Source organism: Ornithorhynchus anatinus, chromosome 4, assembly GCF_004115215.2.
Source record: "Ornithorhynchus anatinus isolate Pmale09 chromosome 4, mOrnAna1.pri.v4, whole genome shotgun sequence".
Taxonomy (NCBI): domain Eukaryota; kingdom Metazoa; phylum Chordata; class Mammalia; order Monotremata; family Ornithorhynchidae; genus Ornithorhynchus; species Ornithorhynchus anatinus.
The window spans coordinates 68,173,613-68,188,865 of NC_041731.1; the positions used below are offsets into that span (position 1 = coordinate 68,173,613).

The 15,253-nt window shown below is 42.9% G+C and overlaps 1 protein-coding gene across 9 annotated transcripts in view; it reads left to right on the forward strand.

Annotated features, from left to right (window-relative positions):
* Positions 1-15,253, forward strand: part of OXR1 (oxidation resistance 1) — a 341,306-nt gene that overhangs the window by 198,278 nt on the left and 127,775 nt on the right. The window contains exon 1 of one of the 9 annotated variants that reach the window (XM_029062168.2): positions 3,833-3,932. The exons of 6 other annotated variants lie outside the window; for them this stretch is intronic. In XM_029062168.2, coding sequence (XP_028918001.1) covers positions 3,848-3,932 — 85 coding nt within the window. In that variant the 5' untranslated portion in view covers positions 3,833-3,847. Of the gene's footprint in view, positions 1-3,832; positions 3,933-14,346; positions 14,502-15,253 lie in introns of those variants that run through there. 2 more of the 9 variants (XM_029062174.2, XM_029062170.2) reach the window with 2 other exon arrangements.

A 15,253-nucleotide genomic window follows, 5' to 3' on the forward strand; every position in this document is an offset into this window, starting at 1 on the left:
CTCTGTACTCAGTAAGCACTTAATAAATATGATTGATTGTTACTGTCCCTCTTTATGCCTCTGGCCCTCTCTCTTTGTTTATATATGCACATATTGTAGACATGCATTAATTGAAAGTTGGGAGGACAGAGGATAAAATGCTTTTTTTTAAAACAGAGAGGTGCTTGGCTAAATCTCAGCTATGGAACATGTACCTTCTATTTAACACAAAACCTCCTTTAGTTTAGGCAGGAGGCATCCACTCACATTTTATACCAAATCTCAGTTTACCCAAGGGTAGGGTTGGATAAACTGGAGAAAAGTGTGGTCCATCCCAGAATGGAAGAAGTCACTCCCTTTGCAGCTGTTTCAGAGAGCCTGAAAGGAATTGTTACCATTTGACAGCTGTTTCTAAGATGAGCTGTTTTTAACTTGAATCCAGTGATTACAAGACTTTATGAAATGTGTCTGAGGGATCTTCCAAGAAAGAAGTCTATCAAACTTGTTGTGGGCAGGGAATGTCTCTTATATTGTACTTTCTCAAGGGTTTAATATAGTGCTTTGCACACAATAATCATAATCATATAATAATTATGGTATTTGTTAAGCCCTTACTATGTGCCAAGCACTTTTCTAAGCTCTGGGATAGATTCAAGATTTTCAGGTTGCCCCATTTGGGGCTCACAGTCTTTATCCCCATTTTTCAGATAAGGTAACAGAGGGACAGAGAAGTTAAGTGACTTGCCCAAAATCATCCTGGTGACAAGTGGCAGTGACCCATGACCTCTGACTCCCAAGCCCATGCTCTTTCCACTAAGCCACGCTGCTTCTCAGTAAGCGCTCAATAAATGTTTAATCTGATCAGACTACAGAATTCAGCATCCTGCTTTAATGTGTATTTTGGTATCTACTCCTTTGATACCATTTATTACTCATGTATAACACCTGCTACAGTACCTGGATTCTAATCCCTGCTCTGCTGCTTGTAAACTGTGTAACCTTGGATGAATCACTTAATTTCTCTGTTCCTTAGTTACCTCATCTGTAAAATGGGGATAAAGACTGTAAACCATATGTGGGATAGGGACTGTGTCCAACTTGATTACCCAGTATCTACCCAGCTCTTAGTACCATGTTTGGTACTATACTATACTTGGTACTATAGTATAGTAGTAGTAGTAGTAGTTTGGTACTATAGTAAACTCTTAACAAATGCCATAAAAAAAAAGACCTGTATATTATTAGTGTCTTCAGAAAATAGGTCAGCCGAACCCATAATAACTTCATTCCAGAGCATATCAGAGAACACTGATGAGGTGATGATATTCCACAGGCTCTTGAGTTAGAGCAGGAAATGTTGTTCCTACTGTACAAGTGATGATGATGGCGTTTGTTAAGCATTTACTATGTGCCAAGCACTGTTGTAAACACTGAATGTGAGGTGGGGTAATGAACGTACATTGGAACTTTAGGTCAGAGTCAAATCGTTACTCTCAAGTACTTAGTACAGTGTTCTGCACATAGTGAATGCTCAATTAATACCATTGATTGATCTTTAGGAAATGGATTATGCATTTCATATTTAGAGCCCAGACTTCACAGTGCAGCCAAACAATTTTTATTAAGCACTTACTAAGTGCACAGCACTGTACTAAGCATTTGGGAAAGTATTCAATTCATTCAATAGTATTTATTGACGCTTACTATGTGCAGGCACTGTACTAAGCGCTTGGATGAACAAGTCGGCAACAGATAGAGACATCTCTGCCGTTTGACGGCTACAGTCTAATCGGGGGAGACGGACAGACAAGAACAATGCACTAAACAGCGTCAAGGGGAAGAACATCTCGTAAAACAATGCAACTAATAGAATCAAGGCGATGTACAATTCATTAACAAAATAAATAGGGTAACGAAAATATATACAGTTGAGCGGACGGTACAGTGCTGTGGGGATGGGAAGGGAGAGGTGGAGGAGCAGAGGAAAAGGGGAAATGAGGCTTTAGCTGCGAGAGGTAAAGGGGGATGCAGAGGGAGTAGAGGGGAAGAGGAGCTCAGTCTGAAGGCCTCTTGAGGAGTGATTTTAAGTAAGTTTTGAGGGAAAGAGAATCAGTTTGCGGTGAGAGGAGGGCGTTCCAGGACCGGGAGGACGTGACCCAGGGTCGACGCGATAGGCGAGACGAGGGACGGCGAGAGTGCGGCAGAGGAGCGAGCTGCGGGTGGGCGGGTAAAGAAGGAGAAGAGGTAGGAAGGCAAGGTGATGGAGAGCTTGAAGCTAGAGTGAGAGTTTTTTTTGGAGCGTCGATAGGCAACCACTGGATTGTTTAAAGGGAGTGACATGCCCAGATCGTTTCTGCAGGAAGATGAGCCGGGCAGCGGAGTGAAGAATAGACGGGCGGGCAGAGGAGGAAGGGAGGGTCAGAGAGAAGGCTGACACAGTAGTCTAGCCGGATATAACGAGAGCCCGTAATAGTAGTAGGTGCCGTTTGGTGGAGAGGAAAGGGCGGATCTTGGCGATATTGTAGAGGTAAACCGGCAGTCTTGGTAACGGATAGGATGTGTGGGTGAACGAGGGGACGAGTCAAGGATGACACACGAAGATTGCGGGCCTGACGGGACGGGAAGGATTGGTACGTGCCATCCACGTGATGGAGAAGTCTGGGCGGACCGGGCTTGGGAGGGAAGATAGGAAGCTCAGTCTTGGCTCATGTTGAGTTTTAGGTGGCCGGGCCGACATCCAGGTGAGACGTCCCGGAGGCAGGAGGAGATGCGAGCCCTGAAGGAGGGGAGAGGACAGGGGCGGAGATGTAGATCTGCGTGTCATCTGCGTAGAGATGGTAGTCAAAGCCGTTGAGAGCGGATGAGTTCACCGAGGGAGTGAGTGTAAATGGAGAACAGAAGAGGGCCAAGAACTGACCCCTGAGGAACTCCAACAGTTAAAGGATGGGAGGGGGAGGAGGCTCCAGCGTAGGAGACCGAGAATGATCGGTCCAGAGAGGTAAGAGGAGAACAGGAGAGGACAGAGTCCGTGAAGCCAAGGTGAGATAAGGTATGGAGGAGGAGGGGATGGTCGACAGTGTCAAAGGCAGCAGAGGAGGTCAAGGAGGATCAGAATGGAGTAGGAGCATTGGATCTGGCAAGAAGGAGGTCATGGTGACTTAGAGAGAGCAGTCCCGGTAGAGGGAGGGGACGGGAAGCCAGATGGAGGGGTCTAGGAGAGAATGGAGTTAAAATTCTAAGCATCGATTGTAGACGACTCGTTCTAGGATTTGGGAAGGAAGGTAAGTAGGGAGATGGCGATAATGGAGGGGGAAGTGGGGTCAAGAGCGGGTTTTTTAGGATGGGGTAGACGTGGGCGTGTTTGAAGGCAGAGGGAAGGAGCCCTTGGAGATTGAGTGGTTAAAAATAGAAGTTAAGGAAGGGAGGAGGGCAGGGGCGATGGTTTTAAGAAGGTGAGAGATATAATCGACTTGGTAGACCTGTTCTCTGCCAACAAGGAGTAAACCATGTTCTGTTTACCACTTGCAAATCACAATGTTTGTGATCTTAGGTGCCATCTGGCTTTTTCAAGCCCTTTATTTTTGATCACTTCACCGATCGCATCCATAAAAAGAGGGTGTCTAGAGATCCAGTTACTATGTGAAAGCACATCCACTTATTTTGTTCTCTGCTGAGGTAGTGTTTGTTCCGTTCTTAAAGGGTTCCGTTTGTCCTGCCATAAAGGTTGCCCAAGCAAATCATATTCTCTGAGAGAAGCCAAGATATAATCATCTGGAGAGGGCTTTGTTAGTGGGTGGCATTGCTGGAAAACAAAAAATCAAATCTCTTCTATTATTTCAGCTGAAAAAACATAAACACTCGGCTTCAGATGAAGGGCGATTATACTGGGACGGCACCCATTGTGTGGCTCACCCCAGGGCCTCCCATGCCCGGGACAGCTGCTGGAATACATGGTAAGAGGAAGAAAAAGGAGTCTCCGCTATTAGAGTTGATCATAGCAGTTGTCCTCCTGACCCACCAATCAACTCCTTGCAACTGAGCGGAAGAATCCTGGGAGAGTTCTTTTGGGTGTGAGGCCGATGGCAGGGCTGTTGCCAGAGGTGGGTAAGGCTGGTCTTGCAGCCCTCCCTGCTCTTGAATTTGGAGGACAGATGGCTTTTCTAGACCTGTCAATCCTGTCCCTTCTCTGTGGGAAATTCCCAAGCTGGAGAATAGAACGTGAGCAGCCTGAGCTCCTTTTTTGAGGCAGCGAAGCTGAGTTCCAGAGCTGGGGAATTGTACCGACTGGTCCAAGCCTTGTCTGGAAAGGATGGGGCACAAGACATCTCTTGTGAAGTGGGAGGGGAAGCAGCTGCCCTGAGACACTGGAAGGATTCAGGCCGAGTAGACTTCAGATGACCTTCCACAAAACAGTGTGGCCTAGTGGAAAGAGCATGGGCCTGGGAGGCAGAGGATCTTATCTGCTGTTTGAGCTTGGGCAAGTCACTTAACTTCTTTATGCCTCAGTCTCCTCACCTGTCCAATGGGGATTGAATCCTCTTCCCTCCTATGTAAACTGTGACCTCCATGAGGGACAGGGACTATGTCCATCCTGATTATCTTGTATGTACCCCAACACTCAGTACAGTTCTTGACATAAACTCTGAATAGATACTGCTACTGTTAATCATTATAATTGTCATCTATTAATGGGCATCAGTCTGTCACACTGCAGGATTGATACACTGTGTAGGGGTCTCTAGGAATCCAGTCCCCACAAGGACCATCAGCTGCCATCTTGATCACACCAGGTGGAAGACAACAAGATTATCAAAGAAAGGAAAGCCATGTAAATCTTGTTTCACCTTGGCTTTTCATCTTCTAAATCATGAACTTTATTACTTGTTTCTGTGACTCTTCTCTGCCATATCAGATTCCCCTGCTTAATATCAGAAGTTAAAAATGAATTACTTTTAAAATGTTTTTTAAGCACTTACTATGTGCAGAGCACTGTACTAAGCACTTAGGAGAGTCGTACTGGGGATGATTTGAACTAATCAAGTTGGACATAGTCCATGTCCCACATGGGGCTCACAGTCTTAATCCCCATTTTACAGATTGTGATTGGTTCACTTGAAATTGCTGCTGATGAGATTATCTCATATCAGAAAGAAAGATGATACTTTAGAAGCAAGAATCTGCCCCCAGAACCCTATAAAAATCTAGGATAATCCCATTTCAACTAGGATTTATGATCAATCTGTGCTGTGTAAAAAATCATTACTTTTCCCCTCCATGCAAGTAAATTATATTTTAAAATAATTGCTTAGTGTTTGTTTTAGGAGGATCTGAGGTTCTAATCCAAGCTCCAACACTTGTATGCTGTGTAACAGTGAACAAGTCACTTCCCTTCTCTGTGTCTATTAACTCATCCATAAATTGGAGTTTAAGATTGTGAGTCCCATGTGAGACATAGACTGTGTCCAACCTGATTAGTTTAGTACAGTGCCTGGCACAAAATAAGCACTTAAAAACTATTAAAAAAACAAAAAACAAACCCAACCTGCCTAGAAGCACACCAGTTGAGTATCTTGTGAACATCTTTTCAAGCTCCCTCTCTCCTCTTAGCAATTCAAGATACTTAGTTCTTCATCCTTTAGTTTGGTGTGGCTTAGTGGAAAGAGTATGGGCTTGGGAGTCAGAGGTCATGAGTTCTAATCCCGGATCCCCCACTTAGTTATGTGACTTTGGGCAAGTCACTTAACTTCTCTGTGCTCAGTTGCGTTAACTGAAAAATGGGAATTAAGACTGTGGGACAACCTGATTACCTTGTATCTACCCCAGGACTTAGAACAGTGTTTGACACATAGTAATAATAATAATGTTGGTATTTGTTAAGCGCTTACTATGTGCAGAGCGCTGGGGTAGACACAGGGGAATCAGGTTGTCCCACGTGGGGCTCACATTCTTCATCCCCATTTTACAGATGAGGGAACTGAGGCACAGAGAAGTTCAGTGACTTGCCCACAGTCACACAGCTGACAAGTGGCAGATCTGGGATTCGAACTCATGACCTCTGACTCCAAAATGCCATTATTATTATTATTACTTCATTACTCTGTGCCTCAGTTACCTCATCTGTAAAATGGGGATTGAAACTATGAGCCCCATGTGGGACAGGGACTATTCATTCATTCATTCAATAGTATTTATTGAGCGCTCACTTACTATGTGCAGAGCACTGTACTAAGCACTTGGAATGTACAAATCGGCAATAGATAGAGACAATCCCTGCCCTTTGACGGGCTTACAGTCTAATCTGGGGAGACAGGCAGACATGAACAATGGCAATAAATAGAGTCAAGGGGAAGAACATCTCATAAAAACAATGGCAAATAAATAGAATCAGGGTGATGTGCATCTCATTAAACAAAATAAATAGGGTGATGAAGATATATACAGCTGAGCGTACGAGTACAGTGCTGAGGGGTGGATGGGAGAGGGGAGGAGGAGAGGGAAAGGGGGTAGAAGAGGGTTTAGCTGTGGAGAGGTGAGGGGGGGTAGAGGGATTAGGGGGAAAAAGGGGGAAGCTCAGCCTGGGAAGGCCTCTTGGAGGAGGTGAGCTTTAAGTAGGGATTTGAAGAGGGGAAGAGAATTAGATTCCATCTAAGTGCTTAGTACAGTGTCTGGCACATAGTAAGTGCTTAACAAATACTATCATTATTATTATTAACATCATTATTTATGTCAGATGAAAATCTCAATTCAGTTGAGGCCAAGCCTATATGAATTGTAGGTGCAAAATTCGAATTAAAAGCTTTTCAGTGCCAATTTTGGACCATTGTTTGGCTTTATGCATGAGTCAACACTGTGGACCATATAGAAAGAACTTTAGGCAGGTCAGGGACTGCTTGGCAATAGACTTGAGGTGCCAGATCCATCATTACTTAGTAACCTAATCAGTTAGCCAATCAATGGTATTTGTCAAGCTCTTCCTATGTGCCAAGCACCATACTAAGCTCTTGGGAGAATACAGTATAACAGAGATGGTAGACACATTTCTTGCCCACAATGAAGTTACAGTCTGGGGATTTGGGGGAGGGGGTGGTCAAACATTAATATAAATTAATTATGAGTAGGTACATAAGTGTGGGGCCGAAGGGGGTGAATATCAAGTGCTTAAAGGGTACAGAGTCAAGTGCAAAAACGTTCAATAGTCCAAGACCATTTTTGATATTCATTGCAAGAAAATTCCCAGTATTGTGGCTTTCCCAACCATGGAGGTGGTCTTTAAGCCTTAGTAACAGGAGCGTCCTTGAGGTAGATGATGACTCTCTTTTCATTAAACATCAGGTGTCTGCTGCACCCAGGGAACAAGACAAAGCAAGCTCACTACTTCTGCCAAAAGGAACATAATGAGGTTGGCATGCAGCAGAAACCTGTTCTGCAGCTTTGGGGCTGGAACTAAGAGGTTTACTATTAATGAAAGCTTGCTATTGTATCACTGGGTGGTGGCTGACAAATGCAGGTGGACTTTATCTAAGAATATTCCTTTAATGGACTTTAATTCATTTGTACTAATGATAATTATGGTGTTTGTTAAGCACTTACTAAGTGCTAGGCACTGTACTAAGCACTGGGGTAGATAGAAGCAAATTAGGTTGGACACAGTCCCTATCCCACATGGGGCTCACAGTGTCAATCCCCACTTTACAGAGGAGGTAACTGAGGCACAGAGAAGTTAAGTGACTTGCCCAAGGTCACACAACAGCAAGTGGAGGAGCAAGGATTAGGACCCAACTTGAAATTAATAATTGTCATCTTGAAAACAAATAAAAACCAAAATTCACTTGTTTAGTGAGCAGGTCACAATGCAGCCTGAAAGTCTGAGAACCTCTTTCAGCTGATTTGCTGTTCTCATATGGTTTTTCATTTGTACAGTAGCAAGCTTCTGTGGATCAATGTTATTTATTGAGTGCTTACTCTGTGCAGATCACTGAACTAAGCGCTTGGGAGATTACAATACCACATAGTTGTAGACATGTTTCCTACCACAGCGAGCTAACAGTCTGTTTTCCTTTTGAAAATGGAGCCAATTGCCTTATGCCAACAATAAAGGAGTTTATATTGTGTATGTTGTTGCTTACCCTGTCTCTCACCTTGGTGTAGGGAATCTCTTGAAGACAAGCATGTTATCCATTACCAAAGCCTGTGTTCTAATTTTGGCTCTGCCATTGCCGTGCTGTATGACTTGGGCAAGATATTAAAATGTTCTGGGACTCAGTTTCCCTGAGCTCCTATGAGGGATAGGGACCATTTTTGACCTGATTATCTCTGTTATCTATACCAGAACTTAATACTGGGCTTCTAACAAACATTATTATTGTTATTATTATCATTTTAAGATAGTGAGGAATCCAATTGCTTGTGAACTTGAGTGCTTAGATGTTCCAATGATGGGAAATTGGGAAGGAAATGAAAATATGTGCAATCTCAGTTGAAGCTGCATGAATTGAAGAGGGCAGGCAAAGAAGGAATTGGTTTGTTTTTCTCTTCTCCTTTGGACTGTATTGAGTCTTCATCAGGAGGAAAGGCCCTGCTTGGACACTGCCTCCACTCATCCAATGAGGCTCAGTTTCTTGTCCCTTTCTCCATTGAGGTGGTACTGCTTCTTTAATAGGACTCAGAGACACAGTCCCTGCCCACAATGAATTTACAATCTAGAGGACTGTATCAATGCTGGGGTAGATAAAAGTTGATAAGGTTGCACCCAGTCAGTCTCACATGGGGCTCACAGTTTTAATTCCCACTTTATAAGATGAAGAAACTGAAGCACAGAGACATTGTGACCCCCCAAGAATCAGAGCGGACAAACGGCGAGCTGGGATTAGAACCCAAGTCCCTTCTGAGTCCCAAGTCCATACTCTCTCCATTAAGCCATGCTGCTCTCTGTGACTTGGAAAAGTTTCTGAGTCTGGTAATTCTGCCAGGACAAGGGCCGCCTGCTTAGTGCTTTATACAGTGCTGTGTGCCAAGACCGCTATAATATTTGATGACAACGAAGCTGAGTGTTATAAATGCTAATTGATAAAACCACCTTTAAGATGAGAGTAAAATAGACACTTCACTCTTTTTCCCTTTTCCATGTAGTTTAGGTAAGCTGCATAATCTTTTAAATCAATATTGTAATTCATAAAGGCAGCATTTTGGTCACCTAAAAGTTAATATTAATGAAACCTTTGGTGAGACTGAGTAGTTTTCTTCTTTAGAAGTGCCAGCAGTGACTGAGGAAAGTGGTCAGATAATCATTTAAAATTGAAGTTTCCTATGAAGATTGGGTAAAGAAGGTACTGCCCCTCACAGCAGTTCTCTTATCAGTTACTATAAAATGCACTGATTTAGTCCATATACTGCATTGTTTGTTTAGCCCAATTGGAGCTATAGAGGGTTATAGCAGTTTTCAGTTTCCTTTTTGTATTTTAAAAACAGGAATAATTGTGATATTTAAGTGTTTACTATATGTCAAACACTATACTAAGGGCGGGGTAATAATAATAATCATAATTTGGTATCTGTTAAGCACCCACTGGATGGCCGGCCCTGTACCAAGCACTGGGGTGGATACAAGCGAATCGGGGTGGATACGGTCCCTGTCCCACGTGGGGCTCACAGTTTCAATCTCCATTTTACATTATGAGGAAACTGAAGCTCCGAGAAGTGAAGTGACTTTCCCAAGGTCACATGGCAGTCTGGGTAGTTCTGTGGGCACCTTTCTCTTCCTAAACGAGAGAGAACCATAGCTTAAAAAATGAGACTTTTGGGGTAAAGTGTTCTGAAGTCGATCCGTTTTAAATTTTAGTTAAAACCACCTAACTAGGAGAAAAATGATATGTTTCTATTGTCAAAAGACAAACGATGAAGGTTCAGCACATCTGCTCTTTAGGGAGGAAGGGCTGTTTGTATGTATGTTTTCTTCAGTACCAAACTCACTTGGGGCATTTAGTAATAAATGATTAGTAGTTGTATTAGCAGCTCAACAGGAGCATTTTATGAGCTCTCCTTGGTGCAGTACCCTGTACTAAGCACTTAGGAATTACAGAATAATAATAATGATAATGGTGTTTGTTAAGCACTTACTATGTGCAAAGCACTGTTTTAAGTGCTGGGGGGATACAAGCTGATCAGGTTGTCCCACGTGGGGCTCACAATCTCAATCCCCATTTTACAGATGAGGCAACTGAGGCACAGATAAGAAGTTAAATGACTTGCCCAAAGTCACACAGCTGGCAAGGGGTGGAGCTGGGATTAGAACCTGTGACCTCTGGCTCCCAAGCCCATTCTTTTTCCACTGAGCCATGCTGCTTCTACAAAGAGGCATGTTTCCCATCCAAATGGATAATCTGCTCTAATGGGGAGGACAAACACAGATATTTACAATTACATAAAAATATTTTCAAGATGATCTCCTTGCATTCTAAATTTCAGCCTCCTTAACCAATAGATTTGTTTGTTTGCAGGCTCTCTTCAGGGAGATTCTGGTGTGAGATGTCAGGGACTGTGACCACCAAGAATGGTTTGAGTTGTTGAATGCTCACTAAGGACCTATGAAGTGAAAAACAAAGAAGTGCCACATCCCCCGCTCACAAGGAGCTTACCCTGTAATGTGGGAGGTGCACAAGATCATAGAATGTACAATTGAATAAATAATAATAATTACAGCATTTGTTAAGTGCTATGTGCCAGGCACTGTACTAAATATATATAAAAAAATTCTGACGCTGCGAATGAATAATGAACTGAGGATGGGATTTTAGAATTTAGAGTGTGGGGAGTTGCCACTTTCCTATTTTTAAATTATTTTAATGTCTGCTTCCACTGACTGTAAACTTTTGGAAAGCAGGGATCATGTCTACTCACTCTATTATACTCTCCACTTAGAGAAGAAGCTGGAGACCCAGAGAAAGATGATAATGTAGAGTGTTGATGAGGTGAAGGGGAGGCTGTGGTGGTGGTGCCGGCTTCAATTTTTAGCAACAAAATTGTTGGTAAGGTCCTTGAGGTTGTTGAAGGAGGTTGGAGACTTGGGACTTTAGAGTTGAAGGTTTGGAAAAGATGTTGAAGACTGTGAGATAGGAGTAGTAGAATGGCTAAAGAAGCAGTGAGGCTTAGACCACAGGCCTGGGAGTCAGAAGAACCTGTGTTCTAGTCCTGGCTCCACCACGTCTGCTGTAACACTGGGCTTAACTTAAGTCACTTAACTTTTCTGGGCCTCACTTACCTCATCTGTAAAATGGGAATTTAGCAGATGAGCCCTATGTGGGACAGGAACCATTCCAACCTGATAAACCTGTATCTACCCCAGAGCTTAGAACAGTGCTTGGCCTATAGTAAGTGCTTAACAATTACTATAATTATTATTAGCACTCTCAAGGAGAAAACAGAGTTTAGTTAGAGCACGGTAGAGTGAATTTGTAGTGGCAGAAGTCAGCCTGGAGCCTGGATTTCCTCAGCACATTTGGCCTATGATAGTGGAAGACTGGGAGAAGGTGAGGACCTCCAGAAAGAAAGCAGCAAATGTCACCAGGAGAGACCTAAGTCTCAGTGATGGCAAGAGGGGTGACTGGCCAGGAACAGATCAAAGAACAAAGCTAGTTTGCTTGTAATAATAATGTTGGTATTAAGCGCTTACTATGTGCCGAGCACTGTTGTAAGCACTGGGGTAGATACAGGGTAATCAGATTGTCCCACATGAGGCTCACAGTTAATCCCCATTTTACAGAAGAGGTAACTGAGGCACAGAGAAGTGAAGTGACTTGCCCACAGTCACACAGCTGACAAGTGGCAGAGCCAGGACTAGAACTCATGACCTCTGACTCCCAAGCCCGGGCTCTTTCCACTGAACCACACTGCTGCTTATGATGGTGCAGCGGTTCCACAGACACTACAGGAATGGAGATTTGTGAGGGTAGGGCAGTGAGGAAAGAAAATTAGTAGGTGGTGATTCAAGGGACAGGGATAAGGGGCCAGAGGTGTGTTGTGAGATAAGTGGGGTTTGGAGTGGAGGGAGGGAATAATGATGGGGGAGGGAGGGTGGCGGGGAAGGGGAAAAGAAATGGGCCAAACGATCATTGACTTGGGATTCAGCTGCAACTCTTTCGATATTCTTAAAGTCGAGCAGACTCGTGCATCCCCTCCTCCATTATGGGAGTGGATGGACATACAGTGCCGAACTTCCAAATAACATGGGTATCCTGGCCGCTTGGGAAGTTTGTTTCTGGAGAGGAATATGGTCTTCCTTGTCAAGGGAAGTCATGATTCAGGCCTTAGGCAGCCTCTGTCTCAACATCTCCCCACCACGTTATTTTCCAAAGGAATGAATCATTGGAGACCATTACACAGAGAGCAACTGTTCTTTTTTTTTTTTTTTACCTCTTTGCTATGCATTCTCTCGATCAGCTTAGAGCCTACATTCATGACATTCTTAGAACAGTGCTTGGCACATAGTAAATGCCTAACAAATACCATTATTATTATTATGGCATATTTCTGGTTAGGACCATCTCTACAGCACTATAAAAAAGTTAGTAAATATGATTTCAGTCACACCACCCTAAAAAAAATTAAAAATAGAGGGAAATCCATTAATAGAGACATATGCCAGACCAGAAGATATATTTGGAAAGCAACAGATTTAAGCTGTCTGCATTCACATGATTTATCTGAGAAGGGAGAAAACAATTTCCAAGCTCTAACCTTGCTCTCCTGTGTGCTTCACTTAAAACAACTTTTGTTCTGCAAGATTTTATTTCAAGCAAAGGTAAGCTGCATGATAATGCATATAAATGTAGCCAGATGCCTAAAGTCCTCAATTTTACTGATTATTTAGTACCTAAGTGTGCAGATAATGTTTTGAGGAATTAGAGGAAACGTGCTGTCAATCAGTGGTATTTATTAAGTGCTGACTACGTGCAAAGCACTGTACTCAGAGTTTGGGAGAGTACATTAGAGTTGGTAGACATGTTTCCTGCCCAAAATGAGCTTACAGAGGTGGGGAGATACACGTGAAGATAAATAATTTACAGATTTGAACACAAGTGCTGAGGTGCTGAGGGTGGGATGAATACCAAATGCTCAAAAGATGCAAATCCAAGTGCATAGACAACACAAAAGGGAGAGGGGGACAGGGAAAAGAGGGCTTAATCAGGAAACGCTTGTTGTGTTAGAGGCAATTCTGACATAGGAGAAAGGCACTGTGGGAACAGAAGCAATGTGGCCTACTGGATAGAGCCCAGGCCTGGGCATCAAAAGAACCTGGATTCTAATCCCGGCTCCACCACGTCTTGCTGTGTGACCGTGAGCAAGTCACTTAAATTTCTTTATGACTCAGTTACCTCCTCTGCACAGTGGGGATTAATAGGGTGAGTACAATGTGGGACATAGACTGTGTCCTACCTGATTAGCTCATATTTACCTAAATGCTTAGTACAATGCTGGGTGCGTAGTAAACCCTTAATAAATACCATTTTATTTAAGTTCTTACAGTCTGGAAAGAGCTCTAGCTACCGCATCTCAGGGTTTTGATGAGTCTGTGCTGAACTGTGATTTTCTGTCTATCTGGGTCAATATTGTGTGAAGAGATGAATGCATTTTTTTGCCACCTGCATTAGGAAGCAAAATATTTGCCAAAGTCTGGAAAAACAGCATGTTTGTGAAGTTAGAGCAGTATACATGCAGCAATTTGGTATCCGTAAATCAAAGGGCCTGCGAAAGTTCAAGATATGATTTTGAGTATTACTTGAACCAGATGATTTCCAACCTCTAATATAGTTAAATAAGCCTCATGAAGGTTTGCTTGAGCTGAATCTTTTTGATGAGAGGAGATGTCCTATTAGAGCTGTTCTCATTTCATCACATGTTGGTTATTAAATTTTGTTCAGCAGGTGGTTCAAATTTTTCATGTTCCTTTGTTTTATTCAGTGATAGCTGCTCAGGCAGGGGTAGAAAGGTTAAAACTCGAAGACCTGCAATTACGAACCGAAGTGCAAAACGTACCAGTGTTTTGTACTTCCTCGGATATTTAACTGATGTCGGTTCTGTTATGTTTATATTAGAAGTAACACGCCTTCGCTATGGCACTTTGTTCCAGAAAATCATTCAATTACGTTTGACTCCGTGATAAGGAAAGCTGAACTGAAGTGCCTTCTATTGTCCTTCCCAGGGATTGACTTTCTCAGTCAGCTCGGGTAGCAGATTATGCAGGCCCTTGTTGAAAGCGCTCCCCAAAGACTCAGTGTGCCAGGAAAGAGCACCGTTCACAGAAATACCGTAGTCATCCTATACGCCGGGCACAAAATGCTCCAAGTCGTACCCACTCTGGCTAACAGTAGGGGTTGAACTGCAGACAGACAGCCCCAGAGGAAGAAGTGTCACTGGAGGAGGACAAACTCACAGACTAGGGGTCCTCCCTCCACATGAGAAGCAGCATTTTGCCTGCGGGGTTTGATCAGAAAGGAAGATCTGAGAAATGTTCAGGACAAGTAAAGGTACGTACTTATGCTCTTGAGGTTTATCAAGTGTGTCTTTTTTTCCTTTTGAAAGTCAGTTTAATTAGGCCCCACCATTGAAAAGGAGGCTTAATCCATGCTATGTGATCACTGCTTAGCTTGAAGTTGATTGCTAGTCACACTGTGAAGCTCTGGGTCTAAAATGGGAGAATGTTCAGGAGAAACATTTAAACCGTGTCTGTAGTGGTAGTACTATTTAAACAAGCCTTTATGTTTGTTCAAATGATTAGTTGATGAGGAAAAAAAATTCCAGGTTTAACCCCATTCTCCCATATGCTTCAGATTCTACTGGCCTAAATTACTCATAAAATTCAGGGCTCAGAATTAGCAGCTTGAATTCTGCATTTTCTAGTCAAAGAGCAAAGGGATAATTTAGCATTAACAGAAATTAATTGGAATGTTTAACTCAGTGTGCTATTAATGCTTCACTTTTGAATTTTAACTCCCTGGGTAACTTTGCTAGAATGCTGATAATCATTTCCCTGTTTGGTTGTACCACTCTGGGAATCAACTTTAAGAAACTGTCTTGGGAGTTCTTTTCCTAATATAAATTGAAAAGTTGTTTTCTTTTAGAAATCCTACTTTAGCGGTAGGCTACCTCACCCGTAGGGTAGATCGGAGTTTATAAAGAGCTCTGAAGGTCAAAAATGCAAACATTAAGTTGGTAATTGGTGTATTGATTTGTTCTTTTACAATGAGGGAATGAAGATATAAAAGGAATTGGTCTATGT